General features: G+C 42.0%; 1 protein-coding gene across 1 annotated transcript in view; it reads right to left on the reverse strand.

The window, feature by feature from the left end:
• Positions 1-25,334, reverse strand: part of ENOX1 (ecto-NOX disulfide-thiol exchanger 1) — a 391,653-nt gene that overhangs the window by 81,214 nt on the left and 285,105 nt on the right. Inside the window, exons 8-9 of the mRNA XM_068424932.1 lie at positions 21,219-21,452; positions 6,688-6,900 (exon numbers count right to left, since the gene is read on the reverse strand). Coding sequence (XP_068281033.1) covers positions 6,688-6,900; positions 21,219-21,452 — 447 coding nt within the window. The remainder of the gene's footprint in view (positions 1-6,687; positions 6,901-21,218; positions 21,453-25,334) is intronic.

Below are 25,334 nucleotides of genomic sequence, written 5' to 3' on the forward strand. Positions count from 1 at the left end.
TCACCAGTGCCGAGTACAGCGGGATGATCACTTCCCTAGACTGGCTTGCTACACTATTCTTACGATGAATCTCTCTTTGGTTTTGCTTCCATGTAGACCTTTACATACAATACAAGAGCATGAGGAAGCAAACAAGCTTACTGGCATCAGAACGAAGTGGCAAGCACCCTGTATGTTGAGCTGTGGAGTGAAAATGAGTTTCTCTTAATAGCAAGATGGGAAGAATATCTACATGATGACTGGAACTGGACTATGCAGTTCAGATCTTGAGATCATTTTCAAAAAATCAAAGCAGGTGATGGGAGATAGAGTTGTCATAAAATTCTGGCTGAGGGTGCCTAATATTCCGGTTGCTCTGGATGCCTGCCCCGCTTCCCTCCTCAGACATATCAGCATAGTGCACCTACACGGGAGATGTTAGATTCAGATAACCACAGCATATCACTCTGATCACAGCTCCCTGCAAAGTTGGGATGCCACTCATATACAGATGGCTTTTCTTCTGCCACCACCATGGCTTTTGTGGCAAAGGTACACCAGTGACATAATGAAAATTGCAGTGCTTTTTCTGATGCTCTCAGAAGTCAGCTTATTCTACAGGCAAAAGTAGGGACTCACTGAGATGCTCTTTCCTTCTTTGAAGTAATTAATAATACCACTTTTATCCACAGATATGAATCCTTGTATTTCAAGTCTTCATAAGTGGCCAAAAATTACAATGTTTTGGTCCTTGATCAAAATTAGAACTGTACCAAGAAAAGTATCCCAACATTTTCTTTTTATTTAGTGGAAAAATCTATTTTACAATTTATAAATACTCCAGCAGTACTACCGAAGGTTGCATCCTGTCACTTATAAATTGCATTAAACTTTGTAACAGTTTTGCTTTTACTGCTTATTATGATGGCATGATATTTAGTAGCTGAAGTGGAAAAAAGTGTCAGTACGTAGCCTGTCCATGAGGTCCCCTGGAAATATCAGGATTGCCTGCTGGTGTATACTGGTGCTGAACATTGAGTGATGGGTATTGCTACACTGGATTGCCACTAGTTTGCCTAATGTCAACAGGAGGGCTGTCACTTAGCTGTTGTGAATGAAATTCAGGATGGCAACCTTTAAACACGTCCAAGTGATTTAACAGGGCCTACATTCTGATTTCAAAAATTGCTTACTGAGAGTCAATAAGTTAATTACTGCTTGCCAAGGTAGGGTGAGAACCTGCAGCACATCTCCTCTCCCTGGTGCCAGCTAAAGCACAAAGGGATCCTAGGGTCACTGGGAACTGGCTTCCCTTTCCAGCAACCTCACGTCCACCAGGAGATAAGGACACATCTGTGATTAATTACACTGGAATAAATGACTCTGCAGGTTTATACTCCAACTTGCCCTGTAGAATGAACCGTGTGTCCATCCACACCTTCAGACCCACATTTTGACACTCAGGCCTTTTACACAAGTTCTAAGACCCTGGTGATTATCTGTAATCAACTGTGATGGGTTAAAGCTCAGGCATCCTACAAAGTACAGTGGAAGGGCTTCACACTTGGGAATGCATATGGACTATGCATACACATCCCTTGGGTGGGGACGTGCCATAGATGTAGCTGATCTCTCTCTTCAGTGCCGTGTTACTGGAGGCACGGAGACACCTCCCTCCAGCTGGCATCATTCTGGATCAGGTGCCTAAAAGCCATCTGTCAAACACCCTAAGGAAGGCCAATATTGCCCTTCAGAGCACCAGACCTCATCATTTAGAGCACTCTTGGAAGGAGGGAGGCTTAGGTTCAGTTCTTTCACTGGCATTCAGTGTATTTAAACTTATCTTTCCAAAAAATTGTCCTGAACACTAGGCACTGAAATTCCCTGAAGGCCAAGGAGAGAGCAAAAGTGAAGGCCACTATGTGACAAGGAAGTAATCTGGCCAGGGGGCTTCATGACAAAAAACACCCTCCCACTGTTCCTCCATAGGCACATGAAAGACTGATTCATAGACCCTGGTGGGCACCTAGTGCCTAAGTCCCTTGAAGATTCATCCATTAGCAAAATTGACAAAAATGATCAAATAAATGAGTGTCATTAGCTGCTCAGTACCCAGCCATGCGGCACTTCTGTTAATTACACTGTGTATCTATCTACCTGCATACTGGAACACTTCCACCCCCTTGTGTGTCTGACTCTCGAGTTATCAAATTAATTTTTGAATATGGGATTTTGGATCTTCACTCATCTATCGGTACTTTTGAAAATGTTGTCAAGGGACAGTGCACTATATAGTCTGAAATCTCAATAAGAGGTAGATGACGTTTACAGTGCATGGAGGAGACAGAGGAGAAAATTGCAGCTTTGGTGTAGTCTAAAAAAACCAGCCCAATGCGGATGTTTCTAGGGCTTCCATTTTTCTTAAACACAAGGATCAACATCTATAAGCCTTAGGCTGAAAAGGTGGTTTGGGAGGGAATGAAATGGAAAGTCCGGGAGCAATGTCACATGTAACTGTGCTGTGGAAGCAAAGTGGAAGAATTTAGAAATCACACCGCAAAGACAGAACTATCCAAAATCCTAGAAAACAAGCCATACTTTAAGCACAGGTTCAAACAGAGGAAAACTAAGTAATTTATTAAAAAAGAAGGAAATGGACATTTTTCTCTCTTTATCCTTTAAATAACTGAAAAAGCACCATTACAAGGCTAAGACTCCTTGTAGAACTTAAATGAGGGGCTGTAAATTGGTGGTGTGACAGTAGTAATACACTTTATTTCACTGATTATCCTGACACAAGTATCTTGGTCAGGTAATTAATTCATGTGCTGAACACTTGACCCAAATTTTTAGGGGTAATCCACTTGGTAATCTTCTAAATACTTGCAGGCAGAAATTTGTAGCAGGGATTTCAATACCTGTACTTCTTTAGTAATCGGGCCATAAGCTGAAATGTTCTGGCCACACTAATCCTCATTAATAAGAAAGCATTTTATACTGAGACCCACATAGAGAGTGTATGTGTTCCAGATGAGTGCACTTTAAGCTTGTTTTCTTAACGTATTTCTTCTTCACTCCCCATAACATTCACTGCTACAATGCTGGCATTTTTAGCTAACTCCAAATTCTTTGCTTATGCTATGTCCTTCTGTATCAATGCTACACACAGTAAAGGGGATTAATCTGCTCTGAAAAAGGCATGTAAAAGAAGTTGGACATCTGGTTCTGTTAGGCCTCTTGCGAGTCCTCTATGGGCAGCAAAGAAAAATGGCATCTGCAAGGGATGATTCATCTCACCAGAAGAGCACCGTGAGGTTGGTCTGATGACTCATCCCCTGGAGATGCTTATTTTTCTCTGTTGATTGCAAAGAAAGCCCAGAATGGTCAGCTCAGAGTTGGACATCTGACCTAGTTCATGACAGAGGAATGCCACATGGTATTTCAAAAATACCGTAATATTTATGTCAAATGGCCACACAGCTGCAGCATTACACTAGACTTTTGGATCCTTACTGCAGAACAGCAGGAGTGTTTTTTTGACACTCTGCAGAATTTAATAGACCACACACACCTATTTTGGACATCTAGTATTTTCAAATTCTTCTTCATAAAGCAAGTGACATATTGTAACTGATTATACAGGGCTGAGGGAAAACAATGGAAAAGAACGCATGAAAAACATTCCTCAGCTCAACTCAAATACAGGAAAATTCTTGAAAAAGGGAAGCTCATTTCACAGTCTCCATGTTTAGCAATCTTAGGCATACAAACGTATAAAGCAAAAACATCATCCATCTGTTCGTAGCAAGTTTGCAGAGAATTTTAATAAGACACATTAATGCTAATAATGGCCAATGCTTATGATGTTTATAAAATAACCAATGTGGAGCATCTGGAAAGCTTGTAAAATTTGTTCTTATAAAATCCACAGAGTGTAACACCTTTCCCTGAGACTTTTTTGCTGACCTTGTCATCATAGGCCAGACCTGTCAGAAACTCTCTTCTTCCAGGCATTGCTGTGACTTTGGCACTCTCAAACTCATGTTTTGAAGCTAGACCTGTTTCTGCTTTTTTAAGTTCGACATTCAGCACATTACAGGAACAAACCAGAGAGCCAAAACTGCAAGTTTCCACCTGAAACTGCAGGGATCTCTATTTCCAAGTGACAGATGTTCTACAACAGTTGGTGACAAACGGGCTAATTTAGACTGATTTAACTAAAGTTCAGTCTGCTGACAATGGGGGATTTTTTTTTTTTTTTTTAATGCAGCTAAAGAAAGCTTTTCCGAATGCTAGGGCTGGCTGTTGCACACAAAACTACAGAGGCCCTGGTGTGAATTGAACAGCATGGCCATGCATGGTGCCTGCATCTCTGCTCCTCACACTGTGTTTTAGTTGCTGAGATGGAAGATGACTACTTAGCAAATTACCAAGGGAATTAGCTGGCCTTTAAAATTTACTCACTGAACATATATCCTCAGAAATCAAATGCCTTTGGCCCAGAATCTTTCTTCCTAAGTTCAGGCATCTAAGCTCTTAAATTAGAAGGACATGTGCCCTGGGGTCAATTGGTCTTCTGAGATGCTGAGCTCTTCACCACATATGCAGGAAGCTTCTAGGGGCTGCTCTCCTAATCCAGGCAAGTCCATTGTCCTGGTTTGGCCTAAACCAGGCCGATTTTCCTTTCAGTGATTTTTACTTTCAGCTAAGTCTCCTCTAAGTAACTGCACTTTCTGAAACTAACTGCATGTTTTGGCAGACAGTGTCTGCTTCCAGGACTGATAACGCTCGAAGTTTGTAGTTATCACTGAGGCACCGGTAGGGATGTTGTGCAGAAAGGCTCTTGCTGTACTTGTTCTTGAGAGAAACCAAGGTCACTGCTGAATTCCTCACTGCTTACGAGTGAAGAGCCGAAGGGGGGTCGCAGCTGCAGGGGGGAGCGGACAGGGCAGGTGACCCAAAATTGACCAACGAGGGTATTCCATCCCATACAGGTCATTCTCAGTATAAAGCGGGGGGATCACAAGGGTCTCGCTCTCTTTCTGCTATGGCCGGTGTCCAAGGAGGACACCATCTGTTTTCCTGCTGCCCCCGATCCCGATCCGTGCGTTCCTGAATCCAGCTCTCGACCGTCGCTAGGCCCAGCCTGGGCCTTCCCGGAGCCTGCCCTGGAGTGCCGGTGGTGACGTGGCTGACTTCAGGGGAGCTCAATCTTGGTTTTGTATATATATTTGTATATATTTGAGTATTTCTATTATTGTTACTATACTCTTTTTCATTATTATAGTTTATTAAAACTATTTTAACTTTCCAACCCGGAAGCCTCTCTCCCTTTTCCCTTTCCCTTTCCCTTTGGGGGAGGGGGGGAGGGTTAACAGAGAGCATCTGCCATAGGTTTAATAGCCAGCCCAGCTTTAAACCGTGACATCCATCCAAGCTTCTACCTTCAGCCCTAACTTCTGAAGGATGACCACTGAGGGACCAGAAAAATATCACAGAAAAGACTTTAGGGCTTATTTTTTTATGTAAAGATTAGGGGTGCGATTCAGAAATTACAATGTAACAACTGCATCTTCCTCCATCTGGTAAATTGTCTTGGTTTTTGTTTTTAACTTGCATATGAGAGCCGGCTTCAAGCTCCACCCTTTTGAGTATCATAAGGCCTCTTGCTTGAGCAGCCATGAGTAGACATGTTAAAAACCAGCAACAATGAAATTAGTTTTCTTTCTTCTTTCTTCTTGTATTTCTTTTTTCTCTTCCCCTCTCTTCCCCTCTCTTCCCCTCTCTTCTCTTCTCTTCTCTTCTCTTCTCTTCTCTTCTCTTCTCTTCTCTTCTCTTCTCTTCTCTTCTCTCTTCTCCTCTTCTTCCTCTCCTCTCCTCTCCTCTCCTCTCCTCTCCTCTCCTCTCCTCTCCTCTCCTCTCCTCTCCTCTCCTCTCCTCTCCTCTCCTCTCCTCTCCTCTCCTCTCCTCTCCTCTCCTCTCCTCTCCTCTCCTCTCCTCCTCCCTTCTCCTCCCTTGCCTTTAAAGAACACTTCCAGGCAAGTATCTAGATTATTGTTTTATGAGGGAACCTCATTAAGGTAACTTCATTGATTATATTTCTGTACTAAGGAAATAGCTGTCAGCACTAAATATTTAAGGCAGTTTATCTGCCCAATTAATACTGGCATTGTATCAGTCAAGCAGTCCCAATGTCAGCAGCAATACAGCATATTCTTCTGCTGTGGGGGTGGCCTGTATGCTGTTAATATATCCCTAAAAGTTGCTGAATCCTACGCCCTTTTACCTAAACCTACGCTAAAAATATAACCTAATTGTCCTTTATTCTATAATTGGCCTAGTTAACGAGCTGCAACGCACAGGTTACATAACGCTTCTCTCTACATAAGCATGATCTTTGCTCAGAGCAGGGAGGCTTCTGTCTGGTCCGTTCCTGAAGCGTTATGTCTACGCAACAGTAGACATTATGCATAAAGCACCTCTTCATCTATTAATAAAAAAACTACTGAAACTTTGCTCACCTTGAGAAATAAGCTCTTAGGAATGGTCCTTGTTCCTCCATATTGCCATAGAGTATGGAATAGGATAATGAAGTAGAATATGACTGCATTGCAACTACTTACCCCCAAACAAACAAAATGATAAAAAAACCACTACCACCACCACCACCATCACTACAACAACACTGGACAAAAAGGAGTTACTTACATTGAGTGAGGATCCCTGTTAAGGCATTTTTGAAACTCTCCTTGGCTTGCTCCATTTCTTGCTCATGAGCGGCCTTTTCATTCATGAGCCGGCGGACGTGGCTGTTGGCCGACTGCACCATTGAATAAAACTGGTTTGCAGAGCGACGATTCACCTCACCTCGCTCAATCCAGGTAAGCAGCACTGTGATGGCCTCTGAAAACTTGCTATCATCTAGAACAATCAAAGCACAGGTTTTAAATTGCAGGCATAAATATCCTGCCGAGAACACATTTTCTGCTCCATGTCACACTAAAATCACCATAAATCCTGCTTGCAGTATATCATTTTGGGCAACTTTTGAGTCCTTTGTTCTATCATATGTAGGAAGCCACGTGAATACATAAATCTTCCTTCAAGACTTGTCTTCTGCTTATTTTAATAGCTTTCTCACAACAAAAATCACCCCCCCATACCCTTCCCCGTGGCCTTACTCCTTGCTTTCACAACATCTATTTTAAGCCGTTCAATGATATGGAATGACCTTACAGTGAGAGCAAGGAGACCTCTGTGTTACCAGACCCACTGAGGAAATGAAGTGTGTCCGCATTAATCTGCTTGGCTGAAAGCTGTCTTAGAGCTTGGGCTCAGCCATGCTTTTGTCAACAGATTTCACTAACATCACATTCTTAATTAATAAACAATGACAAGACTGAACAATTCCTTCTCAAAGCACTGATTAATTACAAGGAACTGCTTTGAACAGATGATGTGTCTGTGTTTGTTTTGTATTTTGCATTTGTCTGTGTTTTGTTTTACATATTTTTTTTAAAGGAGTCCAGATGAATCCAGGCAAACACCTGGATTACAGATTTATGTTTACCATTCAGGTAACTAAAGTTATGTTTCTCTGCAGAAAGATTGCCAAAACTGGTGGCTAGGTTTTGTGCACTCCTTCTCCAAGTAATCTTCTTTCCTCTGATAGTGCTCTCAGCTTCCTCAGAAGACTCTTAGCATAGCAGCCATTACACTTCTGGCTTCATCAGGATTAAGAGGACACATTTCTTTTTAAGTCCCATTTAGGCTGAACTGCAAGAAAATGTTATTACAACAGTGTGTCTTCCTGTGGAACCATTTCTGTGCAATTCAATCTCATTTTTCCCCCAGGAATTTATTCGGTAAAAGTTCCATTTCCCAACAAATCATTTTAAACATCTCATCTGCTTCTTGTTGGTTAGACTTCTTTAGATATATATTTTATATATCTGGTAGGGATATATATTTTTTATATATGGTAGGTATACCTTTCTATAGGAGAAGGGTATACAGTTATGGTAGGGAGAAGTAGTATAGTTATAACCAAAAGACACTTAAATCGAAAACTGGAAGATACTAAACCCAACCAACTGTGTTACAGGATACAGAAATGTGAGACATAGTTTGTAAGACTCTGCTTTCCATGTACAAAGCATAATGAAATACTAATTCTTAAGTGATGATTTGGGCTTTTATTCCAAATCAGTAATCACTTCCCTGAAAGGTAAGGAGCCCAAAGTACAGAGAGGACAACTGACATGATCTGTGTCCAGAGCCTGTGAAGAGTAGATTTTACATTGCCTTATCTTTAGCATCTTATTAACTGAAACATGCTTTCAGCTATAGCAATAGGATTTGCTTTCCACAGCTGGATAGGCATGTTCACCCAAGATCCCTGAAAAAATCTGCAAAATAAGAGCATCGTAGAATGATGAATCTGTTGTGACTTTACATTAACACGTGATTCATCATCATCATTCATTAAGTAATTGTCTCTGGGGAGGAAGAGTCAGATGGGCATCTTTTCTTTCCATATTGTCCCCTTGGATTAGACTCCACGTACAAGCTTTGCTGGATACGTGTGTGGCAGGTATGTATTAAGTGGCTCTGATGAGTGAGGCTGGCTGAATACGGGCCTCAGAAAAGTCAAATGTAAACAAGACTCATGCAAAGCCTTTTCATTGCAAGAAAACACTAGGATAAGGCTCTCCAAAAGGCTTGGGTAAACTCTTCAGCCTGCTGAAATGCATGGGAGCTGAGTGTCATGGATCCAATACAGCCAAGAACTCATCCCTGGAACATAATGTTTATTATAATGACAGTAGTCAATAAGAATAACCTGTAATGGCTTCTGGCAATGTTAGCATGCAATTTCCAACAGTCTGTACAGTCAGGTCACCCTGCAGATGGCACTAGCCTGTTAACACCAAGGATGCGGCTGTTTGTGAGTAGAGAGTAACTACAACTGAATGTTCCTCTTTTTTCCTCCTAGACATTATTATCTATATCATCACACATAATTTATCACCCAACACTGAACTAGTGTTTAGAATAAATTATCCCAATCAACCTAGGTCAAGACATGAACAGCAAAGTTAGGAGAAGCACCTCTGAAGAGGTACACTGTGACCTGTGAAGAAACAGTGTGCAGAACTGAGCAAAAATGTTTCACAGAGATGCATGAGGAAAACCAGTTGCACAGAAACATTCACCCCTTTTTTTTGCTTTAATCTCTCCCCAGTCCACAGGTGCATGTTGTTTTGCTATAGAGTCTACATGAAATTAAAACACCTCTCCTCTTGTTTTATTGGGCACAGTTGGTGTCTGTAAGAGATGTTCATAAACATGCCATCCTTCTGCCAGATAGATTCAACCCATTTAAAAGGACATGCTGAAAACCTGTTTTCAACATACTATACTGCCAGGGAGCCACAAAGGTCTGTGGGCCTGTTACAGTTAATTCATGGCTCTGTACTGGCAGGAAAAAAATTTCCATTGGTAAACATCAGCATCTTCATTGATTACATCATTAGAAGATACATTAAAAAATGCTAGAGGGTAATATATGCACAACAGGAGCACATTAATTAACAAAATCTTCTCTCTATAGTTTTAAAATTTCCTTATTTCACCTTAATTTCTAACTTTTATATTCTTGAGTTGACTACTCAGTGACTGGCATAAGGTAACTCAGCGTGAATTAATTTTCTTCATCTAGAATGCAGTGACTCTTTCTGAGCAATCAGAGGTTCATGTAGAAAATCAGGTTTTTATACTGGATTGTTCATTTTTCTTTTATTTAGTAGACAAATAGTAGAAGAAATGCAGGAATGGAATCTAATTTAAGCAGAGCATGAACTGCCTTATGATTGCAGCCATTCATTAAAAAATAAAACAAAACTCCTAATACTGTTCAAAATTATTCCCTTGTGGTAGGATGCACATAAATATACACTGTTTAAAAACATTCTCCTAAAATAAATTCCTTTATATAAGACATGCTTCCATATGTAATTGTTCTTTTAAAATGAGCACACAACAAATTATTTCTCTCACTTAAATCTTTTTTCTCCTCCAGGTTACAGCACGTTTTAAACAAATAAGGTAGGATTCATCTCCTTTATGTCAACATCTGATTTAGTAACCCCAGGGTCCTGGTACAGTCAACGGAAAGAGATGGACACTTGTTGGACAGGCTTCATCAGTCCTGTTTTAGCTGTCTATCTGAAGGTGAGGTGAACTGTGCCCCAGAAGTGCCTGCTTCCCTCAACCAGCTATAAAGGGAACCTGGGGTGACCTGCTCATATACAGACATCTCTGCAACAGACGTCTATGTTTGGTCAGAGTAACCCCAACCATTACACAAGTGCACCACTTACAGAACACCTACCCAGCATTTTTGTACCTGTGTTGGGTTTTCAGTTATACTGCAAGCTGTGATGCACGCTATATCATTTTAATATTACCCATCTATTGAGGATGGCTTGCTGGGTGTCTGTCGATAGAGATTTCCAGGTGCTGATAGACTCAATCACAGGCCTCTAGAGATGAGATATTTCATATTCCTCTTATATCAACTGGAGATATTTGGCACTTAAATCCTAGCTCACAACTGAGATGAAATGAAATATAAAGAAAAGAAAATGCATCCCTAGAGCTGTCTGGGAAATAGTCAACAGGGATATTTCTATGAAAAAAAAAGGAATAATTGTTGACAAATGTTTTGCATTTTTCTGCTGGTAATTTGACCACCTTTAAGCAACCCCAGCTGGCATAAACTTTTTAATAGAAACAGCTATGACAAGAACTGCTACAAAACGGAATACATGGAAAAAGTGTCGGAAACAGAGAATTTACTCAGTTTATGGAGTTTCCCTGGTGTAACACAGGGCAGAATTCAGCTCAGAGTAATCTGAAATGTTGTGGCTATTCATCTCTCAATGTTAAGCACCTCCATAATGTGCTTTCACAACTTGCGTGACAGTGTCTAAGGCCTTAGCCATTAGAAAGGAGGTAGACTAATCCATCACTCTGAAGCCAGGCATTCAAACACTCTTATTACTATCATTTTTACATTTATACACATATTTCAAATACAGCTAACTTCATATTTCTGTATTTCAAGAGTGACATTGTTTGCTGGACTTGTAGCTAGGACAAGATCAAACACTGGGCTACAGTTGCTTTTAGCCTTGTTACTATCTTTCCAGCCCTGGATGTTCTCAAATGTTTGAAAAGTATCTGAGATAATTCACACAACACTTGGAGCCTGTCTACATCACAGTAATCCTTCTGTGTTGTCCTACGGGCCATGGTGTTGTCCAGAGTCAGCACATACTACCTCTTGTCCCTAATCTTTCCCTGCTAGTTCAATCTTCTAGGCTTGCAAGGAGATGCTGAAAGGACAGAGCTGTTGTTTTTTACCCTAATGGCTACACCTAGAAAGCTCCTGTGCTGGCTGCGTAAGTTTTGGGTTGCATTAATGATCTAATTTTTCTCTGGCCCTTCTGTAAGATGGGAAAGGCCAGGTGTGCCCTTATGCTAAGCTCTGCCCTGACCAGTAGAAATCCAGTTAACAAACACCCCTTGAAAGTATTCTTGTGAGCACTGAGACTGTGCTGCAGGGCATACAGAGAGGGGACAAGAGTCATGGGATATGTCCCATCTATTTGCCTCTGATAGCCTGTCCTCTGTCAGCTGTAGCTAGGCCATCGGAAGATGTTGTGTCCCCTGCCTCATGCCCACCTGCTCAGCACTACCCCTTTACTCATGGTTACTCTTCCCTCAGGTCTGCCTGGAGCTGCTGGTCTCATCACACTCCAGCTCCAGTTTGTCAAACTGGGCCCAGCCCAGCTATTACAGGAAAGAGGTAGAGGCCAGTTTAGGAAGCAAACTTCTTCACTCCATATAACTGCAGCCAGGGGAGGATGTATGGCCAAGGTTACTGTTAATCTGTCTTCTGATTTAATAATTTATTCGACTATAACTAAGATTTCTAAACCGCAAACACGGAATTCAAGATAAAAAATAACGAACAACAGTGGGTGACTGCTGTGGGTGAATCAGGTCAGGGAAAAGGTTTACTAACCTCTCTCACCAGCAGGTTCAGCCCAGCTCCCCTGTGCATCAGGAACAATTTGCTGCCCAGCACACACCACTTTTGGTGCCACAGCGATGACCTATTTTTCTTCATGGTTTAAGAGCTTCTCCTGCACAGAGTGCCTGCCACTGACCTAGAAACACAACTCTTCAGCTACTACCTTCACCTTCTTTTTTTCCCCTGCTCAAACACCTTATATAATTGTGCCATGTGACACACACATCGGTCTGGTACTTTCAGGATTAATAACATTTTTAACCCAATGGCACTGCATAATAAGTGAGAATCAGGGAATACAAATTCTTACTGCCAAAGGGTTATTTTAAAGAATGATTAATATCCACCTTACTATTTCTTAAATATCACAGAATCACAGAATCACAGAATGTTAGGGATTGGAAGGGACCTCGAAAGATCATCTAGTCCAATCCCCCTGCCGCAGCAGGATTACCTAGACCATATCACACAGGAACGCGTCCAGGCGGGTTTTGAATGTCTCCAGAGAAGGAGACTCCACAACCTCTCTGGGCAGCCTGTTCCAGTGTTCAGTCACCCTCACCGTAAAGAAGTTTTTCTTCATATTTATGTGGAACCTCCTGTGTTCCAGCTTGCACCCATTGCCCCTTGTCCTGTCAAGGGATGTCACTGAGAAGAGCCTGGATCCATCCTCATGACACTTGCCCTTTACATATTTATAAACATTATTAAGGTCACCCCTCAGTCTCCTCTTCTCCAAGCTAAAGAGACCCAGCTCCCTCAGCCTCTCCTCATAAGGGAGATGTTCCACTCCCTTAATCATCTTCGTGGCTCTGCGCTGGACTCTCTCTAGCAGTTCCCTGTTCTTCTTGAACTGAGGGGCCCAGAACTGGACACATATTCCAGATGCAGCCTCACCAGGGCAGAGTAGAGGGGGAGGAGAACCTCTCTTGACTTACTAACCACACCACTTCTAATACAGCCCAGGATGCCATTGGCCTTCTTGGCCACAAGGGCACATTGCTGGCTCATGGTCATCCTGCTGTCCACTAGGACCCCCAGGTCCCTTTCCCCTACGCTGCTCTCCAACAGGTCTGCCCCCAACTTGTACTGGTACATGGGGTTGTTCTTGCCCAGATGCAGGACTCTACACTTGCCCTTCTTATATTTCATTAAATTTCTCCCCGCCCAACTCTCCAGCCTGTCTAGGTCCCTCTGAATGGCTGCGCAGCCTTCCTGTGTGTCAGCCACTCCTCCCAGTTTTGTGTCATCAGCAAATTTGCCAACAGTGCACTCTATTCCCTCATCCAAGTCATTAATGAATATATTGAATAGTACTGGTCCCAGTACCGACCCTTGAGGGACTCCACTAGACACAGGGCTCCAACTGGACTCTGTCCCATTGACCACTACTCTCTGGCTTCTTTCCTTCAGCCAGTTCACAATCCACCTCACTACCCCATCATCCAGACCACACTTCCTCAGTTTAGCTGCAAGGATGCTGTGGGAGACTGTGTCAAACGCTTTACTGAAATCGAGATAGACCACATCCACTTCTTTACCATCATCTATCCACCAGGTTATGTCCTCATAAAAGGCTGTCAGGTTGGTTGAGCATGACTTCCCCTTGGTGAAGCCATGTTGACTGCCCCTAATGATCCCCCTATCCTTGATGTGCCTAGAGACAGCACCAAGAACAAGTTGTTCCATTACCTTTCCGGGGATGGAGGTGAGGCTGACCGGTCTATAGTTACCCGGGTTCTCCTTCTTGCCCTTTTTGAAGACTGGAGTGACATTTGCTTTCCTCCAGTCCTCAGGCACCTCTCCCATTGCCCACGACTTAGCAAAGATGATGGAGAGTGGCCTAGCAATGACTTCCGCCAGCTCCCTCAGCACCCGCGGATGCATCCCATCAGGGCCCATGGATTTATGGATGTCCAGATTGCTTAAGTGGTCCCTGACCCAGCCCTCATCAACCAAGACAGACTCCTCCTCTATCCTGACTTCTTCTGGGGCCTCAGGGGTCCGGGGCTCCTCAGGACAGCCTCCAGCAGTATAGACAGAGGCAAAGAAGGCATTCAGTAACTCCGCCTTCTTTTTATCCTCTGTCTCCAGGACCCCCACCTCATTCATCAGTGGGCCTACATTGCCTCTAGTGTTGGCTTTACCTGCAATGTATTTGAAGAAGCCCTTTCTGTTGTCCTTGACCTCTCTTGCAAGGTTGAATTCCAAGGAGGCCTTAGCTTTCCTAATTGCCTCCCTACATCCTCTGACAACAGACTTATATTCCTCCCAAGTGGCCAGCCCCTCCTTCCACGATCTGTACACTCTCTTCTTCCACTTGAGTTTGCCCAGCAGTTCCCTGTTTAACCATGCAGGTCTCCTGGTACCCTTCCTTGACTTCCTACTTGTTGGGATGCTCTGATCTTGAGCTCGGAAGAAGCAGTCCTTGAATGCTAACCAACTATCTTGGGCCCCCTTACCTTCTAGTACTCTGTCCCATGGGATTTCCCCTAGCAATTGCTTGAAAAGGCCAAAGTTGGCCCTCCTGAAGTCCAGGGTTGTGATTCTGCTAGCTATTCTGTTCCTGCCACATGAGATCCTGAACTCTACCATCTCATGGTCACTACAACCAAGGCTGCCCTCAACCTTCACCGCTTCAACCAGACCCTCCTTGTTAGTCAGGATAAGATCCAGCAACGCTCCTCTCCTAGTTGGCTCATCCACCATTTGCATCAGAAAGTTATCATCAATGCACTGGAGGAACCTCCTGGACTGAGGATGGCTGGCTGAGTAGGCCTCCCAGCAAATATCAGGGTAGTTGAAATCCCCCACGACAACCAGGGCCTGTAATTGTGAGACTGCTCTCAGTTGCCTGTAGAAGGCCTCATCAAGCTCCTCATCCTGATCTGGTGGCCTGTAATAGACACCCACAACAGTATCACCCCTGCCAGCCTGCCCCTTATAGTAGCCTTACGATGTGTGCTATAAGCAGGAAACTTTTCCAGTTATGTAATAAATGACTAGCTGAAACTAGATTTGATAAAAATATGCATATACATTTATGAAAAGATATCTTAAAAGGTACTCTTTCCCCCCTGTATCATCAAACTCTTTCTTCCCAATTTAACCACACAGGACTCTTCCAGAGGTGGGTGTTTCATGTGAGACACAGAAATCCATTATCTTATCCTGCTGGTGCCATTATTTCCAATAAAAAGTAATTATGAGTGTATTGAGTTTCCTCCTTATTTCTCAAAATCACACCACAAACTTTCAGATCGGTGAGCTGCAATTTCCCAGTTCACAGTAATTAACTTGAGTAATTTTGCAGTGCGGTACATTTAATCAAGTGGGTTTATATTAAAACCTTAAAATTTGCATTGATACAATACAGATTAGATGAGGGAGGACACTTTTAGTAATACACTTAACAGTGAACGTACTTCTTGCAGGCTTTCGGAGGGAGGTGCCCAGCGAATTGGGTTACCGGGCTGCTGATGATAGCTGAACCCACCTTACGCTCCTCTGCCAGCAGACAAAACTGCCCTCGCACCGTTCCTGCTCGTAGCCCCTGTGCGAGGCTCTTGGAGCCAGATGTATTGTGTCACAGCAGATGTCAGCAGCATATGGAAGAAGGAAGGAGAAAATGATGATCTAAAAACAGGAACGGTGAGCGAACAGATTTGATCCTGAAGTGTCGAAACATGTCTGTTGTAGGGCTCTGTCCTGATATACTGCTAATAAAAAAAGATTGTGCTAAAAAAAGGTCTGGAGTCTTTCAGCAGCAATTAAACCTGGCATTCATTGGATTTGTTCAGAGGACCTCAGCTTTGCCACCCCTTCTGACGTAGCCCTGCACTGAATTCTGTCCTTTCTGTGTGGGACTTGCCTCTCTGGATACCCGCACTGCTTCTGCAGCGCTCCACAAGTCTGGCTTTCAAGTGCAGGGTGATAATGAAAACAGCATGGTTTTCTTCTCAGTGAAATATCCTATTTCCCAAGCAATTACATGTTGTTTATATTTCAAACGACTTGCAAGGGTTGAGATTGTCAGGCTTGATGTTACCTGAATCTTGCACAAGATGCATCCCCGGTTAGTCCATTCTACTGTAACTGCCATCTATTTATTTAAATTTCCAATCTGTTCTCCCTTCAGGGGATAATACAGAGCCTGGCAAAGCAGCAGCTTCTCAATTTTTTAAATTATATTTTTTTTAATGGAAAACCACATGAATAACTTTCATGTACTAATAAAGAAACACTGTATTTAAAAAGGAGGCAAATTCCAGGGTATTGTATATAACTTGCAGATATTTATGTCTCCTTTGCTCAATATTTTTTAAAAACAGATAATTAGATATGAAGAGATGTCTTTGTTAGATGGTGGAACTATTTAACGACCTGCAGCAAAGAAGACAGATGTAGTATTTTAAAGGAGCTTATTTGTAAGAAGTGATTTCTGAAGATGATACCATTAGGTACAGATATGCTTGAATTAAGAATACCATAATGTTCGAAATTCTGCTTTGAAACGCAAATGTCAAGCACACAGACTAAAATGTTTTGTTCCAATGCACCTGACAGAGCAGTGTTCCACTTCTTAAGGATAAAATGTTCAGCCTATCTCCAGCTGTGTGATGTTCTGGGCACCACATTACTCAACTGTTTATAAAGCACTCAGGAAAACATATGCCAGAGTATGCAAATTTGATCCTAAATATCTACTGACACATCTCATTGTGCAGTAATAACGCATCTGATTTAATACTGAGGAATTAAAATCTCAAAGACACACACCAAACAAAATGCTGCACTGAACCAGAAGACAAGAAGGTCACATTTTTGTAATGTAATAGCAGAAGACACAATATTCTGTGCGTTTTGTCAGAACAAGAACCCAGGGTCTATTCTCAAAGGCTATTTAAGGAGGCAATTCACATTTACACTTCATTGTAAAAGACCTTGGTTTCCCAGAATTCACATCTATGAATTTGTTGAGATATTTCCTCAAGGAAACAGAGATTTTTACCTAAGGCAGGAGGATGTCAGAAAGGCGGACAGAAGTTTCATTAACACGAGTTATGCTCAGCTGTTATCTTATTCCGTGGCAATTAGAGAATGGTTTGATGAAAGTATTTGCAATATCATGACAAGTTTTGGAATATTTGGATCAAAAAGTAGATTTGAAGAGTACCTTTTAAAAAAGCAAAATCGTATTCTACTATTTTAAACAAATGGTGCCTATTTCTTATTCTGCTCTTTCCCTTCAAATCTACTTTATTGGTTTGGAAGGTCAAAAAAACCCCTCAAACAAAAATAATTTGTCATGCAAAATTAAATAGTGGTTTTATTTTCCCAATCAACTTGCAAACCTAAAATATGTGGTACAAACCTAAAACTGATCAACATAGCCCTGGTATGAGAAGGAGCTCATGTTCTTCCCCATCTTCCCCATCTACTTTGAATCCTGGAGCTCATTTCATTCTGATAATCCAGACTCAGGTCTCTTCTGCCTTCTATGCGCTGGACTCATGAATGCAGAGCAGCCCAAAAAATGTTTAATCAATGAGAGTTAGCAGTGTAGGCCTATATTTTTAGAGATACAGGCTCAAATCCGTGAGACCTACACCCAAGATACCAGCAATATGCCACTGCCACAGAGTGAAAAGTGGCAATAAAAAGCACAATAGGTGGACAGGGAGAGGAACAACATCACAGGCACTTAGAGAAAAGTTAATACACTTTTGGCTAACAACATGAAAGGTGCAGAAAAATATGTCCACTCTGCCAGCAGGAAAAAGTTATGAAGGATTTTGTTTGCAGGACACTGAAGACCTTAACGGAGAAAAAAAATGGAAAAGGAAAAGGAAAAGGAAAGAAAGATACCCATAGAACAGCACTGTCTGCCACAGTCTAAAATGGAAAGTGGTGAAAAATTGCACTGGTCCACAGTTTGATGGGTTTCCCCTATATCTGCATAAATCAAGTGTTCAAACCAAGTTCTTTGCAGATATGAAGGGATTTGGGACAGTCCACAGAAAGCAGGGAATGGAAAGCAAGTCATAAACCCTCATGCTTTTGGAGGTATGCAAGGCCTCAACATGCAACGGAGGTATCTCAGTTCCCAGCCCCAGTTACCAGGCAGTGCATTTTGAGAAACCAGTTCTTTTTTTTCTATGAAGCTCCATACCAGTAGCTGAAATTGCATAATGAACTTCTGTTTCCAACTGGCATAAAAGATCCCTGTATACTCTTTCACTCACTCTCCTCTATGGCAGTTACTGCTGTTCCAGGTGACTTCAGCACATGTGAGGAGTAGGAATATGCTGACAACACTAGGGCGAGAGTTTCCAGCCAAGTCTGGTACACAAAACCAATGATTTCTTTAGATCTTATGCTGCAGTTTGCAGAAGGTGAAAAAATATATTGTCACCTCCGTTATAGACTCAATAAATATCTAGACTACAACAGGGGACTGGCTGATGAGTCTAGTTCATCTCTGCTCACCGTCAGATTTCCTTGCTGTCAGAAATTTCCAAGGTTATTTTGACAACAAAAGTTGCTTGGATTCAGACCAAGTTGTCTACTTCTGTGATTGCAAAGCAGTATCTTGGGATGACAGATGTTTAGCTATTTTGGCTTGCTTTTCAGCTAGTGTTGCTCAGTGAAGTTCTGGAGGCACTGCAGGAGCTGAAACCTGCATGTTGGGCACCTGCAGCTCTGTCTCATGAGCTGGCAACAGAGCTCAGGAGTCTTTTGAAGTGGGTACCATAGGGAGGTCACGACTTTCCTTAAGAAAACAATTGCAAAGCATCTGCTCGAAAACCAATCTTTCAAGGTAAACCCTGCCAAAAGCAGATATAATTTGATCCTTCTTTTCTTTAGGATGAATTGTCAAGGCTTTTGCAGCAATGTAAATCTGGTGATATCCAGAGACTTGAGATTTTGACCCCAAGTTTTAGGTATATATATGTGTGTGTGTACGTTTGTGTGTACAAATATATATCTTCCATTAGCTTCACTGAAGTCCACACGTAAATAGTGAATGTATGATGACATGAACTGCCCTTTGCCAGAGTTAAAGAACTTTCTTGAGTGTTGTTTTACTTCTGTTTTTAGAATGACACAAAGGGCTCATGTGGTGAATCCATGTTGCCCAAGAGAGGCCATAATGTTCTACCCCACTGCCTTATAGATATGCCTTATGATGCCATAGGAAAGGTAAAGCAGACCAGTATAATGACTGAACCCTACCTCTGCTTTCTAGAGTACCTAGTACAGGAGACAACTCATGACCAGTGAGAAGAGAGGGGGCTTCTTTGCATTCTCCATCCCCAACAATCCACACAGATCCAGGGCTGGTGCCATTAATCTTGCTACAAGACAACGGCTAATTAGCAAAGTTATTAAACCTGCAATATGTTATTTTGCTGGATTTTAATGATTTTTTAACCAATAAAAAATAAACTTACCATTTTGATTTCTTAATTTATTATATTTAATTCTGTATGTTTCTGAAAGTTTGCTTCCAGAGAAATAGTCACGTACATGGTGTTGGTCTATATGTGCTCAAAATATTTCTATATCAAACTTGTGCATATATGCCAAGCTCTGGTCAAATGTCCCTCAGGAGAACCAAAGATATAAATGCTTGAAATAAGTTTTAATTAAGTGTGGAAATGTCCCAGAATGAAAAGAAAAACCCTTTTAAATATAGACATCTTAAACATATTGCAAAAACTCGAAATCAGTTGCCCCAAGCAATGGCTAGCCATATGGAAGAAATTGTCCAGACTTCTTGCATTTTCTGGCTTAGTTCAGGAAACCTCTAGGCCTTACTACATAAAGAAAAACTTCCCTATAAAAGATTAACTCCTAAAATATTCAATTGAAAACAGATTATGGGAACAGATGGATCTAAAACTCTGTATTGTATTGTATAACCTCTAGAGGAGCTGGACTGGAAGCTAGGTAAGAATTAAAAATTCTTATATTTGGGCCTCTTTCCTCCCATTCTCCTGGTCTATCAATCCACCTGGGTTATTTTACCAATCTCTCAGTTACTTGATGAATTATTTAATAGAGGAGTGTATGTGGTGAGAATATCAGTCAGCCAAACTAGCAACAGACCGATATAACAGTGACAACAGCGACCAATGCAGTACTCAAAGAGACAGTAGGGTGCATCTATGCTCCATGCTCCAAGGATGCAACACTTTGCACTGTCCTTCGGCTTCCCAAACATGTTCCATAGTTAGAACACAGGCCGGTGTGTTGACAGCTAGATAGCCTAAGTCTAATCTGGGTAATTCTGAAACAGTGGCAAGAATCACAGTTTCTTGTGACCTGGCACACAATAAAGCAACATGCTTGGCCACCACGTGGGGAAAGAATGCCAAACACATCTGCTAACCACTTAATTAAAACAAATACAACTCTAAGGGCTATGAGGAGTTGTTTGCTTGATTTTTTTTTTTAATTTCTTTACCATTAATAATTTTATTTATTTGCTTCTTACTTTATATGTTAACTATTGCAGGCAGGAATCTTCAAGCTGCACCCTTGAAAAATATTAACTCAGTAAGTGTACCTAGACAAAAACAAACAAGCAAGCCAAACACTATCTTGCACCAGTTATTCTAACCCTAAAGAGGGAATGAAAGAATAGATGGTGTGTGTCAGAGATAAGTTATGCCTCTGCATCTGAGGGGCACATTAAAATGCATCTCATGAGGGGAATTTAAATGCTAGGAACTGGGGCAGTCACATGCATGTAATGTAGTAACATATCAGTCAAGGAATAAAGACATTTTAAGAATCAGGCCCTTAATATGAAGGATGTTTGTAACAGGTTGTCTTATTATGAGAGCATTTCCAAGGTAGATCATGACAGCAACTGAATAGAAAACAACCCCATTGTAGAATTCTGAAGGTTGTGTTTCAGCTGTTAAAGCACATGTAGATGGACAGACATGATACATTTCTAGCAGGTGGGTGAGTATCATTACCATTGGCATAGAAATGGCAGAGGAATGGGGGAAAGCTAACAGGGTAAGTAATGAAACACATCGGAGAGAAATCCGCTTCCCTGCTCTGACTTTTGGATGGCTCCTGCTCTTAGGAAATAATACACTGAAAAGTACCAAATGCTGCTTACCTTTCAATTTTTCAGCCAGCAAAGCAGCTTCATGTTCAGAATAATGCATTATTGCCGGAGGAGAAGGAGGGCGCAGTCTGTCTTCTTCCATTTTGCGTCTGTGGCGTTCTTCTCGGGCCAGCATTCTTTGTTTGCATTCCCATTCATAAAAGTCATCTCTTGCCTGAGCAAAATCAACATGAAGGCGACCTGAATCCTTTTTGTCTGTGCTAGATCCTAATCTCATGCGGTAACCTGAAACCAACAAGCAGAACTAACTGTTGCAGGACTTCTTTGCTTTTTTTTTTTTCCCTTTTTTCTCCCCCCTCAAAATGAAGTTAAGTAAAAATGTGCATTAACAGATTCCCACATATCTACAGAGGATCTAGTGATCATTGTGCTTTCACAGGAAGATAAACATTCATCCACTCATTTTGCCTCGCAATTTTCTGCATCAACTATCAACATGGTAGATAAGCCGAAAAAGTCTACCCAAAGGTACAGAATCTACGTTATTGTTTAGAAGTCTCTCAAAATTAGTCATTTTTCTACCTATACTCCCAAACTTTATAAGTGCAAAGGCCAGTTAAACAAAAAACAACTACTAAAAATTTTTGCTTAATGTTTTGGCCTGAATGTAAAGTCCTTCTTCCCCTGATCCTGTTGAGATCATGTGCAGCCTGCCAAAGCAATTGGAAGTACGGGGAAAGGCTGAATTTTACAAAAATCATGACTATAGATGAATGAGGAAATTGCGCTACATAAATTCCTGCGCCACAAAGAGGGTGGTGTCAGATCTGCATCGATTCTACATCTCAGATTCTGAGGCTTTACAATTGCGAACACTGCTTCCCAGTTCCCTGTTGGAAATATTCTATCAACAAATATAAACCACCTACAAATGAATTAAGTTCAGCTTTCTTTAAAGTCACTTTAAAAGTGTGGATGAATTTATTAGACATTTGCAAGACCTCTTTCAGAACAAATAATGGAACCTGTTGTATCTCATCTTTAGTGATGATCTGCGTATTCATAATTTGGTCAATGCATCATATGCTAAAGCTAGCAGACTGCAAAGGCTTTAAGTCAGGACTACACAGCAGTACAACAGGGCCCTGCTCTGAACTAAAACCCTTGGCTGCTGTCAGAAGACAAACAAATCATGCCAAAGCTATAAAAGGAGCTTTTCGTGACCGTACTGTGGAAGAACATACGCTGGGCACCTATCTTTTTTCCAGTTTTATTTCCAAGGCCAAAAGATACTTGCAGAGCAGTTTCTCTACCTTTTAAAATACTGATACAGAGAAAGTGTGAGAAAATACTACAGAGAAAGCTGCAAACAGAGCACTCAGATGCAGATAAAATTAACCAGTCTGCACAGGGCTAGCTCTAATTTCTCCATGCCAACCCACTGCAGTAGCCCCAGAAGCAGAGCAGCCCAGCAGAGACTTCTCAGTCATGGGATGCTGCAGAGATGAACTGTGTGCTGAGCTGGCATATAGAAGGCTCTTCAGAAACACACACTGCTACAACCACTGTGTAATAACTCCAGGGGCAGGAAACTCCCATTTGAAATGGCAGGAAAAGTGGTGTTTGCTGCTTTTGAATAGCAGTCCAAGAGAACCTACCTTTCAGTCTCGTGGTTTGCCTGTGGTTTGAAAAGCTTCAGCACCTCACCACCACAGTTAAAACTCAGTTTTGAACTCTCTCCAGGGACAGCAAAGCTAAGACTTGTGTAGTACATTAGGAGGATCTTCGCAAAAATGCGTATCTAGGTGTAGTCTGTTTGCTTTACTGCTGTAAAAACATCTGGCTGTATGAACAGAAAGGACTGGCTGCACTACAGCACATATGAGACAATAGCTTCAAAGACATTAAATATCCATATATGTAGTGATCCTTCCAAAAAAAACCAATCCAGGAGCCTTTTGATTTGACATTTTCCTTTCAAACAACTTGTGGAGTTCAGCTAAGTAGCCTGTCAGTAAGGAAGAGGCATGACTTTCATTTTCCAGCAAGGACTTCAAACCCAGATGAAAAACTCAAGCTAAGTGTTTCTGAGGTCCCTCAAAGCCAGAAGGCATTAAAAACTTCCATGGAACCTACCAAATCTGGTCACCAAAGTTTGCAAGCTTGGGGTGAAGTAGGACTGCGTATTGCAAGAGAGGCAAATAAGGAGATTGCTTATTTTAAACCTCCTCTATTTTGCTCTGCTTTCTCTTGTGCAGAGGAGTAAACACTACTTTTTCCCGCAGAAGGCTATTTGTGGTCATATATGTAGCTCTAGTCACAAGGTGTTGAAGGGAAGAATTACAGATAGCCTATATTCAGTGAGACATAATGGAAGAGTGTGGGTGACCTTTCAGAGCTGGGCCCTGAACTAAAGAGGGGGTAATTATGTGGTTTTATCCGCAGAGGTGTAGGCATGAAGGGGCCAGCCAAAAGGGGTCAGTGGTGCAGCTACCCTGATACCCGTGACAAATGTTAACCTCCCCCAGTTCACTAGCTGCATACCTCAAACAGTGATTGCTTCATGCCAAAACGGCATTATCAGCAATGCGAAAGGACACTGCCAAGGTGCCAGGTCTCGTGAACCTAAAATTAGATCTCCCATCTGGGCTGTAATTTCCAGGAAGACACAGTCTCTCTTCCTCTCCCCTGTCTTTCGCCTCTGTTGATGAGCACACTTGGGCATGGACAGACCAAGAAACTCAGCATTGCAGGACGCAAGACTTTTGTGGACCTCAAAGCCCCACTTAACCTGAATAAAGAGCTAATGAAAAGGACTGTGCATCTACACGTTGCGTGTGCACCAGCATAGCTGAGTTTTACTAAAGTAGCCTTCATTTTTGAAGTAAATGGGGATAACAGGAAAAAACATAGAATAGTATAACATGCAGTCCAAAACCCAGTACCCTGTGTAGCACAGAACAAATAGTTCCCTTTAGGTAACCAGTTTAAGTGCCTCCAAGTTAACAGATTTTTGAAATTGTCCATGAATCATACTGAAAATATCCCACTGCTTGTTTAACTCTTAAGACTGAAGGTGGCCAGCCAGCCAGGAGGTATCTACCAGCACAGAAACCTGGGTAGAACCTGGATCAGAAGGGACCTTGGATGTCATATAGTCCAATCCCTCTCTCAGAGCAGGTTCAACTTCAGAGTCAGATCAGGTTGCTAGGGCTTCGCATCTTTCCCTTAACAAAAAAAGCAAATGCCTTTGGCATGGCTTCTTGCACCCTCCTAGATCAGGCTTGGCGGACATTACAGGACCAATGGCCTGGCCAGTGAAGAACAGACTCCTTGTTGGGTTGATAGCCAGCAAGATGCTGTGTAGCAAGGGGTGCACCACCGGCAGGTCCTATTCTGTATGTGGGATCCCTAGGCATCCATTTGGGTTGGCAGCTCTGATCTGCAGAGTAGCTGGGAGGCGCACTGTTTTCCAATACCATGTCTTCTTATTGATGTTTTAGGGTATTTAGATGCATGAGAGAACCACCTGCCATAGCCTCTCCTTCATGGATGGGCAATGAATCGCCCTCCCAGACCCTTTTCCCCATCTCTTCACTCAAGACTGCAGCTAGCACTAACTGCGTGCCTGGCTTGTCATTTTTAATTTCAGTTTCTCACTCAATGGCAGAGGAAAAGACTTTGGGAACTTGCCAAGATCCTCACTTTAAAGGAGCAGGGACAGGAAAAATTAACGAGGGTGATAAATAAAAATCAAACACAGTATTTCTATATCACAGGTTTAGTCAAAACTCCATGGCTTGACTTACCTTTGAGTGTTGCTATATTGGGGACTGGCCAATAGCTGCTCTCTAACTAGGGATCTAGATCAGAGTGTTGATGATGATCATCAAGAACAAAATAAAACCAGTACACGCTACTAAATGGAAACCCACAGGTGCTGTGTTTCAGCACAGGAAAAATGCACACACAGGTTTTTGGGGTATAAACAGGTCTGTCTCAAGCCACCCATTTGTCTCCTATTTTCAAGTCCAGGGCCATCAATATTTGCAGGAGTTACTGAATTGTCAGCCACAAGAGTGAAGTACATACATACAGATTGGAGAAAAAGCTTTCTCATGGGCTAGTATGTCAGTTTTAGAAAGTCTTTTCCTCAGGAGATAAAAA

The sequence above is a fragment of the Nyctibius grandis genome, chromosome 2 (genome assembly GCF_013368605.1).
Source record: "Nyctibius grandis isolate bNycGra1 chromosome 2, bNycGra1.pri, whole genome shotgun sequence".
Classification (NCBI taxonomy): domain Eukaryota; kingdom Metazoa; phylum Chordata; class Aves; order Nyctibiiformes; family Nyctibiidae; genus Nyctibius; species Nyctibius grandis.